Raw genomic sequence first — 22,431 nt, forward strand, 5'->3', positions numbered from 1 at the left:
AGTGGGAGTTAAAAAAACAGAGTTAGAGTGTACAAGTCTTGCTGTTTGTTTGCTGTTTGTTTGCTGTTTGCTTGCTGTTTGTTTGCTGTTTGCTGTTTGTTTGCTGTTTGTTTGCTGTTTGTTTACTGGGTTGCATTTTGGAGCTTTTCCTTTTAGTTTTTAATTTGCCTTTTGCTGTCACTTTTTAAATAGCTTTTTTTTTTTCCCCTGGTTCCATCAATTAAGGGGTGTGGTTAATTGCTCACTGGTGCCTATTTAACTGGTTGTAGGACTCAGTCTGAGCGTGCTCAGTCTGAAGCTGTGGAACTTGGTGTAAGTGGAGCTGGAATAAGTGGGAGTTAAAAAACCAGAGTTTAAAACAGGAGGTTATAACAGAGGTCATAGTACCTGTGTAGTGTGAGTATCTGAGTGTTGTCTGAGTAGTGTGTGTGTGGATCGTTAGTACTTGTGTATTGTGTACTGTATACTTGTGTATTGCGAGTGCACATAGGTCTGTGAGTACCTGTGTATTGTCTTGTTGTGTACCTGTGTATTGTCTTGTTGTGTACCTGTGTATTGTCTTGAGTATTAGTGCCAGGAAGCTAGCTGTTAGGTAATTTGGACAGGGTAAAATCCCCAAATCCTCACTATATTCAATAGGTACGATGCCCGGCGGGTGTGGAGAGGTGACTCTTTGTACATCTTGCCGCATGTATGCGTTCCTTGATCATCCGATCGAGGGCGAATACTGCTGTGCAAAATGTAAGCACATTGTTTCCCTGGAAGCCCAGGTTCTGAATCTGGGGAAGCAACTGTCAGCACTGAGAAGTCCCTCCATACTAAAGGTGAGCCAGGAACGTACACGGCAGGTGCCGGCAGGGGCCAGCACAGAGGCGGGTGGAGACAAAGAGGTGCAGGCACTAGCAAAGAGTAGATGGGTGACAGTCAGGAGGGGTAGAGGGGGAAGTGCCAGAGAGGCCGATCCAGGACTGGAGCATCCCAATAAGTACGCTCCATTGAGTGACATTGGTGAAAACAGTCAGGGACCAGCACTGCTGGAGATGAGGGACTCTCCTAGCTGCCAGGGGAAGAACTCCTCCAGTGAGAGTGGGGGGGCAGCAAAGGGAAAGGAAAGACAGATTCTGGTGGTAGGGGATTCAATTCTTAGAAGGACAGAGAGGGCAATCTGTAACCAAGACCTGAAGTGCCGAACAGTATGTTGTCTACCGGGCGCTCGGGTTCGGCACATCACGGATCTTGTGGACAGATTACTGGGAGGGGCTGGGGAAGACCCGGCTGTCATGGTGCACGTTGGCACCAATGACAAAGTCAGAGGCAGATGGAGTGTCCTAAAGAACGATTTTAGGGATTTAGGTGCTAAATTGAGGAAAAGGACCTCCAAGGTAGTGTTCTCAGGAATACTACCGGTACATCGAGCCACACCAGAAAGGCAGAGGGAGATTAGGGAAGTAAACAAGTGGCTGAAGAGCTGGTGTAGTAAGGAGGGGTTTGGGTTCCTGGAGGACTGGGCCGACTTCTCAGTCGGTAACCGGTACTATAGAAGGGACGGACTGCACCTAAATGAGGAGGGTGCAGATCTGCTGGGAATGAAGATGGCCAAAAAGTTAGAGGGGTTTTTAAACTAGGCGATGGGCGGGAGGGTCCAGAGACAGTGATAGCCAGCGCAGAAGATATTCCAGAGGGTAGTATTGGGGGCATTAGTGGTAGGTTAACCAAAGCACAAAAACACAAGGTGAGTATAGTAGCAAGTCCTAGTTGCAATCTTGAAACACCCAATACGAGGACAATATGCGACCGGTCTAAACTATGTGGCATGTTCACTAATGCCAGGAGCATGGCGGACAAGATGGGTGAACTAGAGATACTGTTGTACAAGAAGGATTTGGATTTTGTGGGAATTTCAGAGACCTGGTTCAACAGCTCTCATGATTGGCTGGCAAACATTCAAGGGTATACCCTATACCGCAAGGATAGAGAGGGTAAAAAAGGGGGAGGGGTATGCCTATATATCAAGAATAATGTACAAGTGAATGTGAGAGATGACATCACTGAGGGAGCTAGGGAGGAGGTGGAATTTTATGGGTAGAGCTCCAAAGGGATGAAGCTAAGGGGAAAATAATACTGGGAGTATGCTATAGGGACCCTAACCTGAGGGAGGAAGTGGAGACGGATCTCCTATCACAAATTGGATTAGCAGCAAGGATGGGAAGTGTTATCATAATGGGGGATTTTAATTATCCAGACATAGACTGGGCGGAGGGAACCGCGCATTCATTTAAGGCTCGCCAGTTCCTTAATGTCTTGCAGGACAATTTTATGGGTCAGATGGTAGACGCACCAACTAGAAATAAAACATTACTGGATCTACTGATTACCAACAATACAGACCTGATCACAGATGTGGAAATACGGGGCAATTTAGGTAACAGCGATCACAGGTCAATTAGTTTCAGTATAAATCACACAAATAGGAAACATGAAGGGAACACAAAGACACTGAATTTCAAAAGAGCGAACTTCCCTAAACTACAAACCTTGCTAAAAGGCATAAATTGGGATAAAATATTAGGAACAAAGAATACGGAGGAGAGATGGGTTTGCTTTAAGAGCATATTAAATTAGGGCATTAGCCAATGTATCCCATTGGGTAATCAATTTAAAAGAGCAAACAAAAATCCTGGATGGCTTAACTCCAATGTAAAAATGCATATAAAAGCAAAGGAGAAGGCCTTCAAAAAATACAAGGTTGAGGGATCATCCTCAGCATTCAGACTTTATAAAGAAAGCAATAAGAAATGTAAGGGTGCAATTAGGACGGCTAAGATAGAACATGAAAGACACATAGCGGAGGAGAGCAAAAAAAAATCCCAAGAAATTCTTTAAGTATGTAAACAGTAAAAAAGGAGGACAGACCATATTGGCCCCATAAAGAATGAGGAAGGACATCTGGTTACAAAGGATGGGGAAATGGCAAAGGTATTGAATTTATTCTTCTCCTCAGTCTTCACGAGTGAATCGGGGGGCTTCAGTAACCAAAACTGCAGTGTTTATCCTCATGACACAACACAGGAAGCACCTACATGGTTAACAGAGGAAGGAATTAAAATTAGACTTGAGAAACTTAACATTAATAAATCACCGGGACCAGATGGCTTGCATCCGAGGGTACTTAGGGAACTCAGTCAGGTGATTGCGAGACCGTTGTTCCTAATTTTTACAGACAGTCTATTGACTGGAATGGTACCAGCTGATTGGAGAAAAGCCAATGTAGCACCAATATTTAAAAAGGGTCCAAAAAACATCCCTGGGAATTACAGACCAGTTAGCCTAACATCAATAGTATGTAAACTCTTGGAGGGGATGATAAGGGACTATATACAAGATTTTAGTAATAAGAATGATATCATTAGCAGTAATCAGCATGGATTCATGAAGAATCGTTCTTGCCAAACCAATCTATTAACCTTCTATGAGGAGGTGAGTTGCCATCTAGATAAAGGAAGGCCCGTAGACGTGGTGTATCTGGATTTTGCAAAAGCATTTGACACAGTTCCCCATAAACGTTTACTGTACAAAATAAGGTGCATTGGCATGGACCATAGGGTGAGTACATGGATTGAAAACTGGCTACAAGGGCGTGTTCAGAGGGTGGTGATAAATGGGGAGTACTCAGAATGGTCAGGGGTGGGTAGTGGGGTTCCCCAGGGAACCGATCCTATTTAATTTGTTCATAAACGACCTGGAGGATGGGATAAACAGTTCAATCTCTGTATTTGCAGACGATACTAAGCTAAGCAGGGCAATAACTTCTCCGCAGGATGTGGAAATCTTGCAAAAAGACCTGAACAAATTAATGGGGTGGGCGACTACATGGCAAATGAGGTTCAATGTAGAAAAATGCAAAATAATGCATTTGGGTGGCAAAAATATGAATTCAATCTATACACTGGAGGGGGAAACTCTGGGGGAATCTAGGATGGAAAAGGACCTGGGGGTCCTAGTAGATGATAGGCTCAGCAATGGCATGCAATGCCAAGCTGCTGCTAATAAAGCAAACAGAATATTGGCATGCAATAAAAGGGGGATCAACTCCAGAGATAAAATGATAATTCTCCCGCTCTACAAGACTCTGGTCCGGCCGCACCTGGAGTATGCTGTCCAGTTCTGGGCACCAGTCCTCAGGAGGGATGTACTGGAAATGGAGCGAGTACAAAGAAGGGCAACAAAGCTAATAAAGGGTCTGGAGGATCTTAGTTATGAGGAAAGGTTGCGAGCACTGAACTTATTCTCTCTGGAGAAGAGACGCTTGAGAGGGGATATGATTTCAATTTACAAATACTGTACTGGTGACCCCACAATAGGGATAAAACTTTTTCGCAGAAGAGAGTTTAATAAGACTCGTGGCCACTCATTACAATTAGAAGAAAAGAGGTTTAACCTTAAACTACGTAGAGGGTTCTTTACTGTAAGAGCGGCAAGGATGTGGAATTCCCTTCCACAGGCGGTGGTCTCAGCGGGGAGCATTGATAGCTTCAAGAAACTATTAGATAATCACCTGAATGACCGTAACATACAGGGATATGTAATGTAATACTGACACATAATCACACACATAGGTTGGACTTGATGGACTTGCGTCTTTTTTCAACCTCACCTACTATGTAATTATGTAACTATGTAACCTCCCAGGCGGCCAGCGGCGGCGCAGCACTTATCCCCCCCGGGCGGCTGTGTGGTCCAGCACTTACCCTATCAAGGCAGCGGGCTGCGGGCAGCGGCCCCAGTGTCCTCCAGCGTGGCAGGCTACAAACAGCGGCTCCGATGTCTTCTGATCAAGCGGCTTCCTCCACGCCTTCCGTCGTGCGTCTCCTCTCTCCTCCTAGGCGCTAGGTGTCCAATGGGATCATCTGATACTTTGGCCAATCAAGAAACGTGTCTCACGACCCGCTTCCTGATTGGCGGAGAGAAGATTTAGTGTGAAAATAGCCAATATTTTCCTATAGAGCCAGAGCCTATTAGAGTCTCTGGCTCTAATCACGTACTTCAAAAAAACAATCCCCCCATTGGAATCCATAGTCTAGCTCTCTGTATGTAGATCAGGGGGCTGGACGCATAGATAGGGGGGGTGACACCCATGTTCCCCTAATGGATGGGCCGCCACTGGTCATGTGGCCAAGGACTGCACCCAGATGATAAGATGCAACATGTGCCTGCGCCTTGGCCACCCCTACAGCTGATGTCCTGAGGCCTGGCACAATATGGAGAATAAGATAACAGATGACCTGTTGAGGCTGGATGGGTTGGAGGATGAGGCTCCTGGAGTACCATCCTCCTCTGCCATGACCCACTCCCCTGGACCTGTTCAGGATCCCTCCCCAGTTCTTGTGGCCACCCCTTGTGTGTCTGTAAGTATTCCTTCTGTGTTTTTCTCTGTGTCCCCCCCTGTGTCCCCCCCAGCCTACTGTAATTGCTCCTCTTGTGTCAGAACCTTCCAAGTCTGTGTCCCCCATGAGTCTACCCCTCCTCAGTCTGACTCAAAGGAAGGTCCTCACCACCAGAAGTGGTAGAGAGTACCAAAAAGGGTGCTGCTGCCTCTTCTGTAAAGAAGTCCTCTCTAAAGTCTTCAAAGATAAAGGAAAGAGATGAAAACATCTTGGAATCTTACCTGCAGTACCTGGAGGAGAGAAGGTAGGTTGTGAGGCGGAAGAGGCAGGTGGTGAGGACGTAACAGGGACGGGAAGCTCCAGTGCCTGTTTCCAACCATTCTAGGGCCAAATTAAGATATTTCCTCATCTGCGGCTTCTTTAGAGCGAAGTTCAGATTCTGAAATGGAGTTGGAGGAGGCCTCAAGAAAGAGAGAGGCTTCTGGTGATGAGCAGCAGAGGGGAGCTAAGAAGCAATCCATCCAATAACCCAAATGGCGGTTCCCTCTCCGTTACAATAAATGTCGCCAGCATTAGGGTCAGTAAGTGCTCATTCTATGGCCTTCTTTTTGTTCAGCCAATTAGATGCTGAAATTTTTTTTTTGCAAGAGACTAGGCTCACCTCCTTGGCAGATATTCATATGGCCAAGAGAGAGTGGAGGTATGGTCCATCTTACTGGTCTCTTACAGCGGTGTGGCGGTGTTATTTAAAACCGGCATGGTAACTGTCCAGCAGGCTATTGAGCTGGAGATTGGGAGATGTATGGTCTTAGACATCCTTGTAGGAGGGCAGGACCTGCGCCTAATGTTTATGGGCCGCACACAAAGTGGGACAGGAAATGCCTTTTTACAAGGATCAAGCCATTTCTTTTTACATCCCGGCAAGTAGTCTTTGGAGATGACTTTAATACAGTGAATAGGCCCAAGGACAGGAAGGGCTTCAAGGACAAGCTGGGATATGATAGCCTTTTTTTAAATAATATAGTTAGGGATGCCGGTCTGAGTAGGATAGATATATATATATATATTTTTTTTTAAAGGAGACCTCTGCTTTCTCACCCACAGTGGTGCAGGCAGCGGAGTTCTCTGATCAGTGTATGCTATCTGTGGTCCTGAATGCTTCAGACGCCCCTCAGATGGGCAAGGGCATCTGGAGATTGAATTCGACTCTCCTCGAGGATGAACATGTTAGACAATCCTTTGAGGAATTCTTTCAGGCACAGGTGACCATCCTGGACCTCTGTAGCAGCAAGGCTGAGTGGTGGGAGCTGACCAAAAAGAGGATCACTGGATTCTTCCTGGGGCATAGGCAATAGAAAGCAGTTTGATACACGACCTACCAATGTTTGTGGAGGAAGCTGGATATTCTTGTCTTGAGAGGAGAAGATCCTGGGGCAATCTCCGAAGCGAAAGTCCTCCTCAGGAAGTGTCTCTTTGGTTCTGGAGAGGGATTATGGAAAGTACCACTCGCCTGACCCTTACCAGAACTGCAAACAAGGTTTAGCTGTTAAGACGATCGTTGGCCTTAAGGATAGTACAGGTTCCTTGACAATGTCCAGGTCAGGGATCCTGGAAGTCGTGAGGTCTTTTTATGCTGACCTTCTTGGGAGGAAACGTGACCAGGGCTGGTGCAAGGATTTTTGACACCCTAGGCCAGGGGTCTCAAACTGGTGGCCCTCCAGCTGTTGTGAAACTACAAGTCCCATCATGCATCTGCCTGTGGGAGTCATGCTTGTAATTGTCAGCCTTGCAATGCCTCATGGGACTTGTAGTTTTGAAACAGCTGGAGGGCCACCAGTTTGAGACCCCTGCCCTAGGCGAAAACTAATTTTGCTGCCCCCCTTGGCTCCACCCCTGACTCGACCCCCTTTGCCCTGCCCTTGTATACCCTACCTTTTTAATGAAGCGCCCATCAAATGCTGCCTCACCAGCACCCATCAATGCAGTCTGCCAGCGCCCATCAATGCATCCTCTCCAGCACCCATCAAGTGCAGCCTCTCCAGCGCCCATCAAGTGCAGCCTCTCCAGCACCCATCAAATGCAGTCTCCCAGTGCCGATCAATGCAACCTACCAGCGCCTATCAATGCAGCCTACCAGCACCCAACAATGCAGCCTAGCAGCACCCAACAATGCAGCCTACCAGCGCCTATCAATGCAGCCTACCAACGCCCATCAATGCAGCCTACCAGCGCCCAACAATGCAGCCTACCAGTGCCCATCAATGAATGTTTGCTTGCTTCCATTCATACAGGAGTCGGGACACAGACACAGTCCTCCACTGCCGCTGCGCCTCTGACACTATGTGCGAATGGAGCGGCGGCTGCCTGCTGATGCTGAGACTTAGTTGCTTGCTGCAAAAAGAAGAGAGTAGGTACGCCAGTGGCCAGGCGCCCTAGGCAGCAGTGTGCCCTAGGCAGCTGCCTAATTGCCTGGAGGTAGCACCGGCCTTGACCGTGACAAGATGGAAAGCTTTTTGGACTCTACTCCAGGTCCAAATGGTGGAGATGGTCCATTGATGAATTTGACAGAGGAGATCACAGTTGAAGAGGTGATGAGGGCAATTGAACAGCTTGCCATCAAAAAGCCACCTGGACGGCTGAGTTTTACAAAGCCTTTAGGTCTATTCTGGCTCCACATTTGGTAGAGGTTTTTAACAGTTGCCTTGCTGAGGGGGTGCTTTCCCCTTCCATGAGGCACTCAGCTGTGATTCTCCTTTCAAAAGATAAAGATCCTTAGATGTTGAGAATTGGCGCCCCATCAGCCTTCTCAATGTCGATGGAAAGGTACTGGCCAAGATACTTTTCTGGCGCCTTTCGTCAGTAGCAGGGTCTTTGCTTTCTCGCCACCAGCACTGTTCGGTCCAGGGTAGAAGCACCTTCACAGCGGTTTTAGCTGTCCGGGAGGCCTTGGAGCAGTGCAGGGCTGCAGGCTGGGGAAAGTATTTTCTGGTGTTGGATCAGGCAAAGGCTTTTGATCGTGTTAACCGTGAGTACCTGTGGATGCTCCTTAGTAAGTATGGTTTGGTATGGTTTTGTTGATTGGTTGAAAGTCTTGTATAAGGGGGCGAAAAGCTTCCCTCTTGTTAATGGTTGGGTTGGGCAGTCCTTTGAGGTTGATTCCGAGGTGCACCAGGGTTGTCCCCTGAATCCCCTGCTCTATGTGTTTGCAATTGACCCCTTCATCAGGAGGCTAGAGAAACAGCATGTTGTGTGAGGTACCAGTGGGGCTCCCGGGTGAGCCACCTTTGAGGGTTGTTGCCTATGTGGATGATGTGCCGGTGATTGTCACTGGGACAGATGAAGCGGAGGAGGTGGTCTCTCTGACATCACGGTACTCTGGAGCATCAGGCTTCAAGATCAATCAGGAAAAGAGTGAAGTTTTCTGGATGGGAAAGGAAGGTGAGGGGTTTGCTTTCCCGGACACCTATCCATGGCCCCAGGTAAAAATTTAGATACTAGGCATTGAATTTGGACCTGGCGATTATGACCTCATTATGGCCGATTATGGGGGCTTGGTTGAAAGCATGGTGGGGTTTCAAGCAGCCTGACTGCCAGGAATTTCTTTCCCGGGTGGCTGTCTGTCTCTTATCACCTAGATTTTATAATTTATGATTCATTTTTTAGAAATGGCTGTGTGCATAGGTGATGGGTTGTGCATCTTAGGCCCTCTCTGCTGCTTTATGTAAATAGTTTTCTAAAAATGTGTTGGTAGTGGACTATGTTTATATTGTATATATTCTGAACATGGATGTGTATTCCTTTGTTTTCAATTGAAGTTTTGTACTATGGTTTTGTTTTTTACTTTTGTATAAAATTTGTTTGCTTGATTCTTTTCAATAGTAGATCAGCAGAGTCCTCCAGCAGAGCAGAGTATTTCAGGAGAGGAGAATTATAGAGGAAGGAGCAGAGTCCTCCAGCAGAGCAGAGTATTTCAGGAGAGGAGAGTTATAGAGGAAGGAGCAGAGTCCTCCAGCAGTGCAGAGTATTTCAGGAGAGGAGAGTTATAGAGGAAGGAGCAGAGTCCTCCAGCAGAGCAGAGTATTTCAGGAGAGGAGAGTTATCACATCACATGTGGGTGGTAATGATGGGAGGGGTTTAGTGTATATATATTGTTTTGTGTCACTTGATTGTTGTCCTGTGGAAGACGAGCTTGTGTCTCATCAAAACGTTGAAAGAAAACGTGATCACTGAGCCTAGGTTCACATATGTTCAAACACAGACATCACATGTGATTCACACCCGCACTACGCATGCGATGTCTGTGCAATACGAGTTCAGCCATACAGTTGCATGGCTGAACTCGCATTAGATTCGCAGGAAACTTTTTTTTTCCCCCGCACTGAAATCGGATCGCATGGGTGTTCTCACCTATGCGATCCGATTCCTGTGCGAGTTCATAGTTCACACTGCGATCTGTGAACCGATCTGGGGTCGTGTCATGAACAATGTATTGACACCCACAGCGGTTCGCAGAGGGCAGTGAGAACTGCCTGCGGGAGGGATGTGATGCGGGAACCAGCGCTGTAATCGCTGTAATTGCGCCGGTTCCCTCATCGCACATATGTGACCCTAGGCTGAGTGTTCACTTGTCAGGACCCGTGAATGCCGCCTTACCTTTTGTATTTTATGGACTTCATGCTTTACTGAGCACCCGGGACCATTTTATCTCAGATATGTGTGCGGTGACAACTATCCAGTAGTCATACAGTGGAGCCTTTAATTATGAGCATAATCCGTTCCAGGAGAATGCTTGTAATCCGAAGCACTCACATATCAAAGCGAGTATCTCCATAGAAGTCAATGGAAACAAAGATAATTTGTTCCGCATTGACTTCTATTGCATGCAATACCGCATGTGGCCAGAGGTGGGGGGGGGCGACGGAGAGCCTCGGAAATACTCGGGGACAGCTCGGCTGAACTCGGAAACCCTCGGAAAGGCTCAGAAACACTCGGGAACGGAGTATTTCCGTACCGTTCCGAGTGTCACCAGCGCCCCCGCACCTCTGGCCAAATGCGGTACTGCACACCCCATTAGCTTAAATTTCTGCTCGTTTTGCCTGACAACACTCGCAAACCGAGTCAGGATTTAAAAAAAAAAAAAAAGTTGCTCGTCTTTCAAAACGCTTGTTGACCGCATTACTCGTTAACCAAGGTTCCACTGTATATATATATATTATATACAGCAAGGGTAGGCAACCTGGGGGCCCTCCAGCTGTTGCAGAACTACAAGTCCCATCATGCCTCTGGGAGTAAATCGTAACTGCCAGCCTTGCAATGCCCCATGGGAAATGTAGTTCCACAAAAGCTGGAGGCCCCCCCCGTTGCCTACGTAAACGCAGCAGCTAATCGCAATGTGCAAATGCAAGTGATCGCTGTGCCTGGAGTCTCGGAATTTCAAAATAACAAAACATGCTTTTAACAGCAGCCCGTGTGAAAGGGGCCTAATTCATTATCAACATCAATCCCTAGATCCTTGTAACAATCTCATCATGCCATGTTCTCTCTTAGAAAGGACACCGGAGGATGGGCATGACAGCACTTGGATGGCAAACTGGGCCGAGTCAGCCTACTTGTCCAGTCTGTAGACCCAAAAAATCCCAGCATGCCCTATAAACTGAGTGTCATGGATGCTCCCTTTACATTACAAAAAAACAAAAAAAAGTTTTATGCAACTGAAAACAAATACACGGATCAGATTAAAAATGTTGAATTTTATTTTAATTATAAAACCATAAATCATTGTACTTTCCTTTTAAATCATGAAATCAGGACTGGGGATATGTTGGGTTGGTCTTTGGGCTCATCCAAGCCAAATATTCACCAACGCCAAAAAAACAAGCAGTAGCCACACTCAGGATTCCAGTCTGACAATCAACTTTATTGATACAACACCATCTGCACAAACTCCTCCCTCTGATGCGTTTGCCCCCCCCCCAATAGAACTTCATTGTAGAGACTAGAGGTGTGGTTGCTCCTTCCTCTGTGTTGGTGAATGTATTCTGTTGCTGAACCTTTTAATTATATAATGATTATGATCAGGTCTGATTAGAAAATATAAAACATTTTTTTATCCCAGGTAAATATAAAGTACAATGGAACCTCGGATTACGAGCATAATCCGTTCCAGGAGAATGCTTGTAATCCAAAGCACTCGCATATCAAAGCGAGTTTCCCCCATAGAAGTCAATGGAAACGAGGATAATTTGTTCCGCATTGACTACTATGACATGCAATACCGCATGTGGCCAGAGGTGGGGGCGCCAGAGAGCCTCAGAAATACTTGGGGACAGCTCAGCTGAACTCGGAAACCCTAGGAAAGGCTCGGAAACACTCGGGAACGGAGTATTTCTGAGTGTTTCCGAGTGATTCCGAGTATTTCCAAACGGCTCCGAGTGCCACCGGCGCCCCCCGCACCTCTGGCCAAATGCGGTACTGCACACCCCATTAGCTTGAATACTGCTTGTTTTGCGAGACAACACTCGCAACCCGAGTCAGGATTTAAAAAAAAAAAAAATTTGCTCGTCTTTCAAAACGCTCGTTAACCGCTTTACTCGTAAACCAAGGTTCCACTGTATTGTTTATGAATATTTCACATATGCCAAGTGCAGACAGCAGGTGGTGCTATTGGGTCAGTTCTCCAGCTCTCCTCCAGTTACTGACTTATGTGCTGTGAAGTCTGTAATTTGATCTTCCTGCCATTCAAGGCCACACCCAGCTGGATGAGTCAGAGGAAGGACACGCCCACCTCCCCGCCTCTACTTCACACAGCTTTGTGTGGAGGATCAATGAGAGAGAGACAACCCAAAAGTCAGCTGGTCTGTCTGATGGGGAAGCCCAGAATTTCCAGTGACACCGTGTCATGTCATCAATGGAAATATTTGTACCAGTATACAGGCGGTCCCCTAGTTACAAACATCCGACTTGCAAAATGGAAGGAGACAACAGGAAGTGAGATGAAATCTACCCCTAGGAAGGGAAATTCTCTCCTGTAAGAGTTAATATGGGAAAAAGGTGTCTCCTCTCCACTGATGCTTTATCACCAATCCTTGTTTCACTAAAGACCCCAAACTTTTCAAAATCCAATTGTCATTGGGACAGAAAGTGGGGTGAAATCTTCTGAACTGTGTGGCTGGAACTACACTTAAAAAATGTACCTGTTCCGACTTACAAACAAATTCCACTTAAGAACAAACCTACAGACCCGATCTTGTTTGTATCTGGGGACTGCCTGGTATATACAAGTTATAGAGAAACGTCACATTAAAAATGATTTATAAATGAGTAAATATTCCCAACACCTTTTTATTATTTTTTTTTTTTATATAAAGATCTAAACACATTATTGTTCTTTTTAAGCAATTTGTATTTCAGTAAAATGAAAAAAAAAAAAAAAAACAACCATACAAGAGACTCCCATGCTGAGACATTACCACTTGCTGACCGCCGCACACCGATATACGCCGGCAGAATGGCAGCGGTGGGCAAATGGGCATATCTGTACGTTCCCTTCAATTGGCCGGGCTAGCGGGCACGCACGCGCCACCCGCGGGGCTAGCGGGCATGCGTCGCGTACAGCGTGACCGTGCCCATGGGTCCCACGGACTCGATGTCCGCCGGTGTCCAGCGATCGTGTCACGGAGCCGCAGAACAGGGAGATGCCTATATAAACAAGGCATTTCCCCGTTCTGCCTAGTGACATCACAGAGATCTACTCCTCCCTGTGATCGGGAGCAGTGATCGCTGTCATGTTAGTGATAGCCCCTCCCCCCACAGTTAGAATCACACCCTAGGACACACTTAACCCCTTGATCGCCCCCTAGTGTTTAACCCCCTTCCCTGCCAGTGTCATTTACACAGTAATCAGTGCATTTTTATAGCACTGATCGCTGTATAAATGACAATGGTCCCAAAATGGTGTCAAAAGTGTCCGATGTGTCCGCCATAATGTCGCAGTCATGATAAAAATCGCAGATCGCCGCCATTACTAATAAAAAAAAGAATAATAAAAATGCCATAAAACTATCCCCTATTTTGTAGACACTATAAATTTTGCGCAAACCAATCAATAAACGCTTATTGCGATTTTATTTTTTTTTACCAAAAATATGTAGAAGAATACGTATCGGCCTAAACTGAGAAAAAAATTATTTTTTTATATATTTTTGGGGGATATTTATTATAGCAAAAAGTAAAAAATATTGCTTTTTTTTTTTTAATTATTGCTCTTTTTTTGTTTAAAGCGCAAAAAATAAAAACCGCAGAGGTTATCAAATACCACCAGAAGAAACCTCTATTTGTGGGGAAAAAAGGACATCAATTTTGTTTTGGTACACCGTCGCACGACCGCGCAATTGTCAGTTAAAGTGACGCCATGCCGAATCGCAAAAAGTGCTCTGGTCAGGAAGGTTGTAAAATCTTCCGGGGCTGAAGCGGTTAAAGGAAACCTCTACTGAGGGGACTGTGGAGAAGACAATGCTGGACTCCTGAAAATGCTGCTTGCCTGGCTGTCTCTGGTATTGTCTCAGTACTTTAATGCCGTGTACACACGGGCGGACTTTCCGACCAGACTGGTCCGACGGGACGAATCCGGCGGACAATCCGACCGTGTGTGGGCTTCATCGAACCTTCAGCGGACTTTTTCGGTCGAAAATCAGACGGACTTTAGATAGATAGATAGACAGATAGATAGATAGATAGATCACAATAGTCTTGGCCTAGTGACTGTCCAATAGCAGTGAATCCTGTAGTTGATTAGTTATTCCAGCCAATCACAGTGATCTGTGAGGGAGGCTAAATCTCACTTAAATCGATATTGAACCCAAAACCAAAAAATGTAATCTATTGCAGCTCAACAATCATAAGATGTGGTGGCTGCATTCGTTTTTAGGCTTTACTCCCTGTTTTCACCGGGTGATCTGGCCAGTAACACACCTCCTGTATTAGAGCGCCCCCCCCCCCCTACTCTGGATGAAGGAGCAATGGAGACAACCATGGACAAGAGCATAGTCAGTCAGGGGGGGTGGGAGTGTTAGATGCACTAGCAGGTTTAAATACACTAACAAACTGAAGCCAAGTTCCAGGTCACACTTTATAATCAGTTACAGCAAACAGTTTTTTTTCTTTTTAGGATAAAAGATTTTACATTAATAAACAAAAGCTGGTCATTGTAAGCACCCCTGTCAGTGGTAAATGTCACTGTTTCATCTCTGTAAACTGGTACATCTGGAAGAGAGCTTATTCTTTTGAAAAACAACAGACTTACTGGCCAGATCACCAGATGAAAATAGAAGAAAGAAAGCCTAAGAAAGAAAATGAATGCAGCCATCAAATCTAAGAATTGGTAAATGCAATATAATAAATGTTTGCTTTTGGGAATACCACTTTAAGTGTCCCCAATAATTTATCTTTCCACCCCATCCCCCTCTTCCTGTGATGTCACCAGTATCTGGGCGGAGTTCTCACATCTCATGATTCCCGCCACAGATCTTTATACAACCTCTCCCTACACCTATTACAGCATGGAGGGGCTCAGTGAAGGTGGTGGTGAAGGTGTGGAGATGTCGGATCGGGTCACACAGATCATAAAAGGAGATCCGTCCGACCTCATAATCCAGATCTATCCTGACTCTGTTACTGGAGATATTGGAGGGTAAGAGGATCCATTTACTGTCATGTATCACCTCATACTGATCACCATCCCTGTACAATCCCCAGGACTTCTTATTCCATCCAATCAGTGACTGCTCCCCTCTCCTCTCTATACGGGGGTAACACATCCCGACTATCCATCCATCTGATCCCCCGACATCCACTTCCCAGTAATATCTCCCTGAGGAGAAACTCCGACTGCTCAACACCTGAGACAAATACTGAAATCTCCCTGGTGTTTCTGGATGATTCTGGTTTCTATCTGACCTGGATACAGTTTTCCTGTCATCTGATATATGGAGAATATTATGAGCTGTGTTTACATCCAGTAATATGTCTGCAGCTCCCTGTATATAGAAGTCTACATTTATCTCTGTTATTATATCAGATAATGTGTGTAATGTGTGTGATATCCCAGCCACATCCAGACCCCCTCCATCATGGAGGAGTTTCTCATGTCTCTCTCTGTCCTCATTATCTCCATCCTCAGTATCACACAAGTCACCTGTGTCTGATTCCTGTAAGACAGTCAGTGGATCCATCATGTTACACAGCTCCTCAATGTGACGCAACTTCCTGGACAGCTCCTCCTTCTTTATTTCCAGATCCCGGATGGAGATGGAGATCTGCTCTGCCCTCCCGGAGATTTCCCTCAGGATTCTCTTCTCCAGGTCTTCCAGACGTCTCCTGAGATCTCTAAACAGGACAGTGACTCTCTCGGTGTCACCAGATGCTTTTTCTCCTACTTTCCTCCTGTGTTCCTGCAGACTCTGGACTCTTTCCTCCATCTCCTCTCTCTTTATCAGAAGTTTCTGCAGAACATTCCTCAGTGTCTCTTTCTTCTTCTCAGAAGCCTCATCCAGCATCTCCACCTGGTGTCCTCGATGTTCTCCAGCCAAAGTGCAGGACACACAGATACAGGTCTCATCCTCAGTGCAGTAATACTCCAGGATCTTCTTATGGACGGAGCATTTCCTGCTCTCCATGGACAAGGTGGGGTCACATAAGATGTGTTCTGGGGACTTTTTGTGGGCTCTCAGGTGTTTATCACACAGAGAAACTTCACAGTGCAGACAGGATCTAACAGCAGGTATAGGATAGTCCACACAGTGAGTACAGAAGACCCCGGACTCCTCCTGATCTGGCTGAGCAGACAGGAAATTCCCCACTATGTTACGTAGTGTTATGTTCCTGTGCAGTGCAGGCCGATCCGGAAACTTCTCTCTGCATTCAGGACAGGAATATCCTCCAGACCCCCTCTGTGTATCCAGCACACGATCAATACAGATCCGGCAGAAGTTGTGACCACATCTCAGCATTACAGGATCTGTATAAATGTTCAGACAGACGGAACATTCCAGCTCAGCTCTCAGGTTAGCAGACGCCATCGCTGACAGTAGAAGAGAGAAATGAAAGTGAAAATCTCTGACACCGGAGAAGAATGCAGTTGGGAGGGTCACTTCCTCCTACACAGGGGGAGGCTGGGCTGTGACTTGTACTTTATTCATAGGGTTGGGTATATGAACGGATACAGATAATAAAACAATTCTCACTAAGAATAATGTACCTATTTTGTATTTAGGGTTGCCACTTTTTCTTCAAGCCAAACCCGAACACTTTAGCGGCGCATAGTAATTACATAAACACTATAGCGGGGGTCTCCAAACTTTCTAAACAAAGGGCCAGTTTACTGTCCTTCAGACTTTAGGGGGGCCGGACTGTGGCCATTGGGAGTAGAAAATGTCCTGATGTCAGTGGAAAAAAATAATGCCCTATCATTTGTTTCAATGGGAGTAATTGTGCCCCATCATTGGTATCAGTGGGAGGAACTGTGCCCCATCATTGTTCTCAGTGGGAGGAATTGTTTCCCATCATTGGTCTCAGTGGGAAGAACTGTGCCCCATCATTGGTATCAGTGGGAGGAATTGTGCCCCATCATTGGTATCAGTGGGAGGAACTGTGCCCCATCATTGGTATCAGTGGGAGGAATTGTGCCCCATCATTGGTATCAGTGGGAGGAACTGTGCCCCATCATTGGTCTCAGTGGGAGGAATTGTGCCCCATCATTGTTCTCAGTGGGAGGAACTGTGCCCCTTCATTGGTCTCAGTGGGAGGAATTGTTTCCCATCATTGGTCTCAGTGGGAAGAACTGTGCCCCATCATTGGTATCAGTGGGAGGAACTGTGCCCCATCATTGGTATCAGTGGGAGGAACTGTGCCCCTTCATTGATGTCATTGGCCCTCATTGCTGCTGTCATTGAGAGATTATTGAGAGAAATTGTGCCCCATTTTTGCTGTAATTTGAAAGACTTGTGCCCCATCTTTAGTGTCAGTGGGGGGGAATCATGCTCCATTGTTTGTATCAGTGGATGAAATCGTGCCCCAAGGGCTGGATAAAAGCAAGCAAAGGGCTGCAGTTTGGAGACCACTATAGGATTATAACAGGCCTGGGACACCTTTGGGCACTCCAAAGAGAATAGTAATGCGGCACATATGAGCCCCCTCTCCCTCCTGTCAGGCCCTATCCCGAGCCACATTCTTGTCTGAATAATGTGTCCGGGTTTCAGGTGGACTAAAAACCCTGACACATGGTTCCAAACCCGGACTGTCTGGGTGAATCCTGAACAGGTGGCAACCCTACCTGTATTGCATATCCACTGTGTCCATAGACAGGGGCATAACTAGAGTCAGGCTCATCGGACACATGCCCCTCATTTAGTACTGGGTGCCTGTGCCTCACATCCCAGCACTGATCACCAACCATTTCTTCTATTCTGCCACCTGTCAGAGCTCAAACACACATGTATGTGTATATATATATATATATATTATATATATACACTCACCCACACATGCACATTTAGAAATAAATGTAAACAAACATTTTAAAATGTATTAAAACATGTTTTAATTAACCACTTACCACCCGGGCCAATTCTGACATTTCTCTCCTACATGTAAAAATCATCATTTTTTTTTTACTGGAAAATTACATAGAACCCCCAAACATTATATATATGTTGGTTTTTTTTTTTAGCAGAGACCCTAGAGAATACAATGGCGGTCATTGCAACTTTTTATCTCGCTCGGTATTTGCACAGCAATTTTTTAAATGCGTTTTTTTTTTGTGCTTTAAAAAAATACAAAAGAGTAAAGTTAGCCCAATTTTTTTGGCATAATTTGAAAGATACGCCAAGTAAATAGATACCCAACATGTCACGCTTCAAAATTGCAAACGCTCGTGGAATGACGCCAAGCTTCGGTACTTAAAAATCCCTATAAGCGACTCCTAAAATTTTTTACTGGTTACATATTTTGAATTACAGAGGAGGTCTGGGGCTAGAATTATTGCTCTCGCTCTAACGTTCCCGGCAACACCTCACATGTGTGGTTTGAACACCGTTTTCATATGTGGGCGGGACTTACGTGTGCGTTCACTTCTGTGTGCGAGCACACGGGGACAGGGGCACTTTAAAAAAATATATATATTGTTAATTGTTAACTGTTAATTTTACTTTACATTTTTTAGTTTGACACTTTCAAAAAAAAATTTGATCACTTTTATTCCTATTACAAGGAAAGTAAACATCCCGTGTAATAGGAATATGACATGACAGGTCCTCTTTACAGTGAGATATGGGGGTCAATAAGACCTCACATCTCACCTCTAGGCTGGGAATCCTGAAATAAAATAAAAAAATAAAACGATCTCAGCTTTCCAGCCGAGGCGGCGCCGTTTGTTTGAATGCAGAGGCCGGGCGTGACGTCATAACATCGCACCCATCTGGTCCGCCGAAAATGGTAAACATCCGGGGCCGGTGGATCCGTTCTCCGACTCACCGATCACAGCGGTGAGTCGGTAGAAGCACCGGAGGGCGGCGGGAGGGGGGGCGTCCCCTCTCGCCGCCCGTAAGAATGATCAAGCGGCGGAACAGCCACTATGATCATTCTTACGGTGTAGGGAATCGCTGGCTGAGAAAGCCGACATCTGAATGATGCCTGTAGCTGCACCCATCATTCAGATATACCCCCCGCAAAGCCCAGGAACGTCATATGACGGCCAGCCGTCGGCAAGTGGTTAAATAAGCACGTATCAATGTACAAAAAAAAAGAAACAATTTTTTAAAATTGATTAAAGCATTTAATTTTTGAGGTGCAGTAAAACCCTGCTGTTGAGCTGTGCTTTTACTGCCCCTTAACCACCATGTTTTAGCTGTAGAGGCAGCAGCTGGGCATGTTCACCAATTATACCCCCCGTTGCTTTCAGCAGGTATAGCACCCACTGACTGTGACCCATTCAAGTGCAAGGCAGCACTCTGCAGGTGTAGCGTCACATATGGCGACCCGTCACATTTGGCTACCCGCTGGACTGCTTTAAAGTTGAGTTCCACCCACTTTTACAACTCTTCAGCATCCCTCACTAAACTGTGCACTGTAAACGAATTGGATATTTTTATTTTTTTTTCTCAGCACCTACTGTATATCTGCTGTATTCATTTTTCACTTCCTCCTCCCTGGCCGCAGCCCATCGCATCATTTCCTGTTTGCAATGCCTTCTGGGAAGGGGCGGCAACTTCCTCTGACACTGCAGTTGCTATGGAAACCTGACCTGAAACCTATTAAACTGCTTGTGCTGCACTGAGCATGTGCGAGATCTGCGAGGATGAGATCCAGGAAGAAATACAGTCTGGCTTCAGATTCCCAAACTTAAGATGGCCACGGCCTGCTGTAAGTTTATAAAATAACAAACTACTGCTATAAACTAACAAAACAGACCTTAGTTTACAGACTAACTTTACTAGAATACATTAAGCTTGTGTATTATAGGGGTATTTGTATTTAAAAAGTATAATTTTGGCCAGAACACCACTTTAAAGTGGTTGTAAACCCTTACAACACACTTTTTGCTACAGGTAAGCCTATAATAAGGCTCACCTGGAGCTACCCAGGTTATCTCCTAAATCTACACGGTTTAGGAGATATCCCTGTATTTGCATGTTCCAACGTCATCGGCACATGTGCACTGCAGGAAGCTGAAGCAATGGCACGTACTATGCATACTAGCTCATTATGCCTTTGTCTTGCAGGTTTTTTTTTTTTGTCCTAGGTTTTACAACCACTTTAATGTCCCTGTATGGAATGAGATGATGTCATGGCTTTGGGTGAAGAAAGACAGCTTGGAATCAGGCAAGTGAAAAGAATATCCCCCCTCCCCCCACACTGCATGGACGGACTTTCACTTTTCTAAGGTTGGGCTGTATTACAAAATTCACATTCCTTGCGGTTTATGCTAACATTTTTTGATAGGTTAAGAATTACTGGGACTGCTGAGGTGCTACTTATATATGTATTCCATATATATATATATATATATATATATATATATATATATATATATATATATATATATATATATACAGTATCTCACAAAAGTGAGTACACCCCTCACATTTTGTAAATATTTTCTTCTATCTTTTCATGTGACAACACTGAAGAGATGACACTTTGCTACAATGTAAAGTAGTGACTGTACAGCTTGTATAACAGTGTAAATTTGTTGTCCCCTCAAAATAACTCAACACACAGCCATTAATGTCTAAACCACTGGCAACAAAAGTGAGTACACCCCTAAGTGAAAATGTCCTAATTCGGCCCAATTAGCCATTATCCCTCCCCGGTGTCATGTGACTTGTTAGTGTTACAAGGTCTCAGGTGTGAATGGGGAGCAGGTGTGTTAAATTTGGTGTCATCGCTCTCACTCTCTCATACTGGTCACTGGAAGTTCAGCATGGCACCTCATGGCCAAGAACTCTCTGAGGATCTGAGAAAAAAAATTGTTGCTCTACATAAAGATGGCCTAGACTATAAGAAGATTGCCAAGACCCTGAAACTGAGCTGCAGCACGGTGGCCAAGACCATACAGCGGTTTAACAGGACAGGTTCCACTCAGAACAGGCCTCGTCATGGTCGACCAAAGAAGTTGAGGTCACGTGCTCAGCGTCATATCCAGAGGCTGTCTTTGGGAAATAGACGTATGAGTGCTGCCAGCATTGCTGCAGAGGTTGAAGGGGTGGGGGGTCAGCCTGTCAGTGCTCAGACCATACGCCGCACACTGCATCAAATTGGTCTGCATGGCAGTCATCCCAGAAGGAAGCCTCTTCTAAAGATGATGTACAGGAAAGCCCACAAACAGTTTGTTGAAGACAAGCAGACTAAGGACATGGATTGATAATGGGCAATAAAGAACAAATTAAATAAATAAAGTCATTTCAATATTGCAGCAGCGCTTGTGCTCCCCCAAATCAATAGAGTCCACTTCACAGTGAAAATTCCTTGAGTTCAAATGGAATCAGTGGTAACAATCCTACTGCTAGATATTGTTGTATTCTGTGAGGGTAGTTAATCCTTTCACCAAGTGATACACCACGTGCGGGAAACCCCAATGAAAACGCACTCACCAGAAATCCAACCAATATGAGCCTTGAGTATTAGTAATAATAATAGTAGGTCTGCACCACCTTCCAAACGACCACCAGATGTCAGTTTTACTCTTGGTAGCTCCAATAAGATATGTGGGAGAAATGGAATGTCCACATAGTGTGATATTGCAGATAAGGATGATAAATACGCCTGTGTATATCAAGATGGTGTCTCCTGTCCAGCAGATATGTAGATAGGTTGTGCCTCAGAGAATAGAATCTCCTCTCCTCCACCACTTGATGTAGATACTTTACGGTAACAGTATTTCCAGGAACCTTCCAGGACAAATTCTTGAGAGATGGTTGGCTCCGCCCTCCCAAGGTTTTAACAGTCCTTGTTAAATCTTTTAGCAACCTCCAGCAGACACACAGCTCTCACAGGGGGAGGAGAAGTGAATACACCTTTCTTGGAGAGCTGTGAGCTCCAAGGCTCATATTAGTTGGATTTCTGGTGAGTGCGTTTTCATTGGGGTTTCCCACACGTGGTGTATCACTTGGTGAAAGGATTAACTACCCTCACAGAATACAACAATATCTAGCAGTAGGATTCTTACCACTGATTCCATTTGAACTCAAGGAATTTTCACTGTGAAGCGGACCCTATTGATTTGGGGGAGCACAAGCGCTGCTGCAATATTGAAATGACTTTATTTATTTAATTTGTTCTTTATTGCCCATTATCAATTTTTGACTGTTATTTAAGTAGCTGCTATTGATTTATTTATTGATTTATGTATTTATTCATTCATCTATGTGCTGCATATATTCTGTGCGATATATCGTACTAGGCGCAGAGCATTGTTGTTTTCAGGCAGGCACATACAACATTCTATTTTGATTTTAAGGACAAGGATTACTGGAACCATGTCCTGTGGTCTGAT

General features: G+C 45.3%; 1 protein-coding gene across 1 annotated transcript; it reads right to left on the bottom strand.

Moving 5' to 3' along the window:
* Positions 1–11,114: 11,114 nt before the first annotated feature.
* On the bottom strand, positions 11,115–16,522 carry LOC141133647 (E3 ubiquitin-protein ligase TRIM39-like). Its single transcript, XM_073623143.1, has one exon. The coding sequence runs from the start codon at positions 16,457–16,459 to the stop codon at positions 14,882–14,884; it is 1,578 nt and encodes a 525-aa protein (XP_073479244.1). The 5' UTR covers positions 16,460–16,522; the 3' UTR covers positions 11,115–14,881.
* Between the last annotated feature and the right edge of the window lie 5,909 nt (positions 16,523–22,431).

This window comes from Aquarana catesbeiana, linkage group LG03 (genome assembly GCF_042186555.1).
Source record: "Aquarana catesbeiana isolate 2022-GZ linkage group LG03, ASM4218655v1, whole genome shotgun sequence".
NCBI lineage: Eukaryota > Metazoa > Chordata > Amphibia > Anura > Ranidae > Aquarana > Aquarana catesbeiana.